The 5000-nt window shown below is 39.7% G+C and overlaps 1 protein-coding gene across 2 annotated transcripts in view; it reads left to right on the top strand.

Annotated features, from left to right (window-relative positions):
* LOC138032755 (adhesion G protein-coupled receptor E2-like) overlaps nt 1-5000 on the top strand; it is an 86066-nt gene that overhangs the window by 59972 nt on the left and 21094 nt on the right. Inside the window, exons 1-4 of one of the 2 annotated variants that reach the window (XM_068880476.1) lie at nt 918-1423; nt 1512-1658; nt 2107-2229; nt 4558-4680. In XM_068880476.1, coding sequence (XP_068736577.1) covers nt 1105-1423; nt 1512-1658; nt 2107-2229; nt 4558-4680 — 712 coding nt within the window. In that variant the 5' untranslated portion in view covers nt 918-1104. Of the gene's footprint in view, nt 1-917; nt 1424-1511; nt 1659-2106; nt 2230-4557; nt 4681-5000 lie in introns of those variants that run through there. The other variant, XM_068880474.1, reaches the window with a different exon arrangement.

The raw sequence follows: 5000 nt of genomic DNA on the forward strand, positions 1-5000 counted from the left end.
CGTTCACGAATTTTGAACTGGATGAAGAAAAAGAATCCATATTTTTTTACAGATCTCAGAAGATGTCTTTAAAAAAATAAATTCTCGTGCTTGCGTGATCTAGAAAATGCACAGACTATTAGCTTAAAGTCTTGTGTAAATAGACTGGCTAAAATTTCTTGAGTGCCTCTGAGTTTGTAAGGAGGCATTAAATATTAGATTAAAGCATAGTCGCGAGATAACATCTTAAACCTATCAGATTCTATGATGGAATAAACATGTTGTTCCTTCGGAGTATTCTAATATCATTTTATGTATACATGTGAATACGTTCACGAATTTTGAAATGGATGAAAACAAATAATCCATAATGATTTTACAGATCTGGAAGATGTGTTTGAAAAAAAAATTCTCGTGCGTGCGTGATCTAGAATGTGCACAAACTATTAGCTGGATATTATCTTCCAGTGTAAATAGACCCGTTAGAATTTCCACCATCTATTTAAGGAAATTTAATAAAATCTATTCTAAATGCATTGGCACAATCGATCGTTGACTGAAAGTTGCAATTTGGGCACCTATTCAAGAGAGTTCTTATCCTGTCCCGAGGGACTAGTGCTTTGTGTATCACAATTCGATGTCTTCTCTAATTGGCCGTGCAGCCATGGGATACGATCGAGTTGCAAAGTGATGACAATACTTGAGGGAAAGTTGTTTGTGCGTACCGTAATTCAGTTTAACCGATCTTTACGATCCATTTTACAAGCAATATTGAAGAAAGACCTACCAAAATCTCATTCTAGGTTTATCTTCCACTCGTGCTCGCTAGACTTTGCACCACCAAATTGAGTGATGAGCTGAATTGAGGAAAAAACAATCAATAATGAATTACCTGGAAACAAAATATTGTTTTAGTTATTATTGAGTCACTTTCAAATGCGGCAATAAAAACTTACCGGGTTATGTTACCCATACCAAATATATAGATACCAACGAACGGAAACCATCAGGGCACTGATATATCAGAACTGCTAGTGATTAGAAAAAGATCTAGTTTAAGGGTCTGCATTTTTAATCTCTTGTTAGTTGTATGGAAAACGCTTTACAGCTGTTATCGAAAAAGAAATGAAAACGCTGTCACTGCTCTTGATTAGTGTTGTCATTTGTCAAATTGTCGATGAAACGAAGTCTCAACAATGTCCTGCATTTGGATCTGAGGAGTCCATCTTGGGATGGATGTTGCAAGGCCACATCTATCAAACAATGATGGCCAATATTGGACTTCATTGCCTTTTGGTCTGCCTCAAGGATCATCGATGTCAAAGCTTCAACTTTGTGATGTCTCTCCATATGTGCGAATTCAGTGATCGCACCAAGGAAGCCAGACCGAAGGATTTTATTCCTGATGCAGACAGATATTACTTCAGAAAATACATAAACAGAGGTAAGTGGACTTTAACAAGCTAGGTTTGTTTCATGGAAAAGACTGCTCAAACAAAGATAAAGAAATAATACTAGTTTCTCAATTTCAGTCCCACTAGGGTCCATCTCTGACCTAGCAGCCACGTCCTGCAAGGAAATTAAGATGAGTGAAGGAAGATCACCCAACGGCAAATACTGGATGTCTTCAATAAAGCCAGGGATTCCAGTTCTTGCATTTTGCGATATGAAAACTGAAGGTGAGATCTGATAACTTCGCACTTCTGTAATTAATCTTCTTCTCCATGTTCTTCTTTTCATCTCCATTGGCTATATCCTAACGTCAGGATTTATGTAAATCATCATCGTCATCTCCTTCTCGAACCCCATCTTCATTTTCACCTACATCCACATCTTAAAACTCATCCAATTACATCTTTATAGCCCTTATATTTTTATCTGGCTCCATTTCCATCTTCATCTGCATCTCCATTCGTATCATTTTTTTAATTACTTTTTCTTCGTTTAACCTCATCCATATTCCTTTTTCGCCTGCAACCCCTTTAGCTGTGTCGTTCTGCACCACTTTCTATTGTTTCACATTTTCTTAGTTCCCTCGAACCAAAACTAAGGGAAGAGAGGGAGGGGGAGTGGTAAGGAGATCGATTACACGCTAATCGCACTTAAAATTGTTCCTTTATGTTGTAGATGTTGATGAATGCACTGCTTTTTCACCGGTGTGTCATGTAAATGCTGTATGCAACAACAATCTTGGTTCCTACCTGTGCACTTGCAAACCCGGTTACGCTGGGGACGGAAAAATTTGCAGAGGTAACTTAAAGACCAACAGATGCGGTTAAAACAAATATAACGGGGTAGCTTTGCACGAAAATGGACGCGTGATTGAGTTCGATGTGCCAGTAACCTTGTGTCAACAAATAAAGACTTTTTTTCGCATGAAGTTAGGGAAGGATCTCGTCGATACTGCGGCTGTAGTGATGCTCACACCGAATGTACTTATTTAAGTTCTTAGGATCCAAGCGTAGCCTGACCTATTTTTTTTTCGTCTGACGTTTCTTTGACATTCCAAACGATCGAGTTCACCCGATCGGTACGCCCAGTTACGTCTGCGATAATATCGCCTGCGAGCATCTTGTGTAAGTCGGCTTTGTAGAGAAGGTGGATATATACCGGTACTGTACAGGGATGTTGAGCAACTGGCATCGTGTTTTCTATGAGCTGTACGTGGTGTTTACCACCAGGGAACCGGCCAATTTTGTCAAAACAATCTTTCTATTCTTCTAGGCCGATGCACATGGCCTTTGATAGGCTTGCAATTTGGGGAGCTGTTTCTTCCTGGGGTGGGGCTTGGGTACTGGAAAACTCCTGGTTGTGTATAGTGATGATTCTGAATTTTTGTGCAATCTGGCAACCAATCATAGATGGGTGACCCGAGGCCTCGATAAGATTGAATTTTGAGTTGTTTTTGAAGGTTACTTTGAGGGTGGTAGAGCCGAAGTTGCTGGTGGAGGTTCCTCCGCAGCCCTTAGTAGGACAGCATTGCCGGGCTTGATTTCAACACAAACGCTAAGTCTCTGCAGAATATCCATACTTAAAACACAGGTGTCTGCACCTGCATCTACCCTCATTTAGATATTGTGTTTGTCATAAATTTTGACGGTGTCGAGGACTACTGTAATTAGATCGGAGTCGTCATCGCTGGCTTAATCGTGGTCCGTCTTCTCTTCGTTTTTTCTACTGTAAGTGCATGTTCTGGCCTCTGTATCGGGGAAATTTGTTCACTTGTTTCAGTCGTACACTCTCTGGAAATGGCCTGTTTTGCTGCAGTACTGGCAATTGGCATGCAGGACTGGGCACGTATCATGACTACCATGTTTGTTACCTGATCTAAAGCAGCCCTTGTGTTTGAATTTAAACCTCGACTTGTCTGGGGGTTCGAAGTAGAGTGGTGGGCTATCTTTGGGCTCGTCTACTCTTGAACAGTGTGGGCGGTTTGTGTTGTGAAGTGTACCGGGATTCCTCTTGCTTTGCACAGAATGTATAATGGCCTCACTTTCTCCATGTGTGATAACTTGCATTTTTGCTTTCCTCTGTTTTGCATAGGGCGTAACCTTGTTAAAAAGGAAGAAAGTTTCCTTTATAAATAGCATCCTTCCTAACGTTCTCTGATTGCGAGCCTAATACCATTGGTTCTCTGAGCGTTTCTTCCTTAAAAGCTGGGTAAAAGCCGCAATCATCAATAAGGGTGCCAGCTTTAGTTAGGAATTCGTCTAGAGGCATGTCGCCTTGTTTGAGAGTCCCAACTGGCCGGAAGCAAACCAGTTGGTAATTTACAAGTGCAACCAAGAAGTAGAACCAGGGACTTCCAGGATAAATTGTAACGCGTCGTGCCGGGGAACGGTTCTTGAACCCGGAATCAATGAATATCAAGGCAAGCTTCCTAACCACTGGGACACACTGCCTCCACGATAAGGGTGAGGAAGTTCAGACAGTGATAAAACAACATTGGCGGGGATAGGTAAAGTTAACATTTCTGGTCAAAACTGGAAAGAGAGCAATCAACGTCTCCTCTGCTAAATGACATTGTATTTTTGTTGAAGATTTCAACGAATGCAGTTCATCGCATTCATCCTGTCACGTCAATGCAAAATGCCAGAATACCGAACGATCTTATGTGTGTTTATGTGAAGCTGTATACGCACGTTCGTATACACACGTTCGTATTTTGAACGAGTTTTATAGCTCTTTGACGCAACGTGTTAAAATAAATGATTGATTGATTGATTGATTGATTGATTGATTGATTGATTGATTGATTGATTGATTGATACACTGGAAATGGAAAAATGTGTACTGGTAAGAGTGTCTAAATAGCTGTCAGGACCACTTTTGGTCACTTTCCAAAGCCTGTTCCTTGGCTAGAACACTAGATCTAAATCTAGATCTAAATTAAAAGCGTAAATAAATTTACCCAGCAAAATACAAGTCAATAAAAAGAGAATTAGCCTACTTGCATAAAAGTGCAGACCAGGATAAAGCAACATTGGCGGCGATATAAATAGTCAACTTTTCTGGTCAAAACTGGAAAGAGAGAAATCAACGTCTCTTCAGCTAAATGACATCTTATTTTTGTTGAAGATTTTAACGAATGCAGTTCATCGCCGTCACCCTGTCACGTTAACGCAAAATGCCAGAATACCGAAGGATCTTATTTGTGTTTATGTGAAGCTGGATACACTGGAAATGGAAAAACCTGTACTGGTAAGAGTGTCTGAATAGTTGTCGGTACCACTTTTTGCCACTTTCCATAGCATGTTCCTTAGCTAGAACACTAGGTCCAAATAAAAGCCTAAATAGAGGTATCCCAGCACAGTACAAGTTAATAAAAGGGACTAAACAACAACAAAAGGAAAATTAACATACATGCAAAAAAGTCAAAATGAAAAGAAAAAGTATAAATAGAAAACGCAGAAAGAAAATAAAGTCATAGCACATTAATTCTTCAAGATGCTTAACATTGGTAACACTGAAAAAAGAGGTTAAGCAGTTTATGCTTTAACTTTACCTTTATTTACAATTAA

The sequence above is a fragment of the Montipora capricornis genome, chromosome 14 (assembly GCF_036669925.1).
Source record: "Montipora capricornis isolate CH-2021 chromosome 14, ASM3666992v2, whole genome shotgun sequence".
In the NCBI taxonomy this organism is placed as follows: Eukaryota; Metazoa; Cnidaria; class Anthozoa; order Scleractinia; family Acroporidae; genus Montipora; species Montipora capricornis.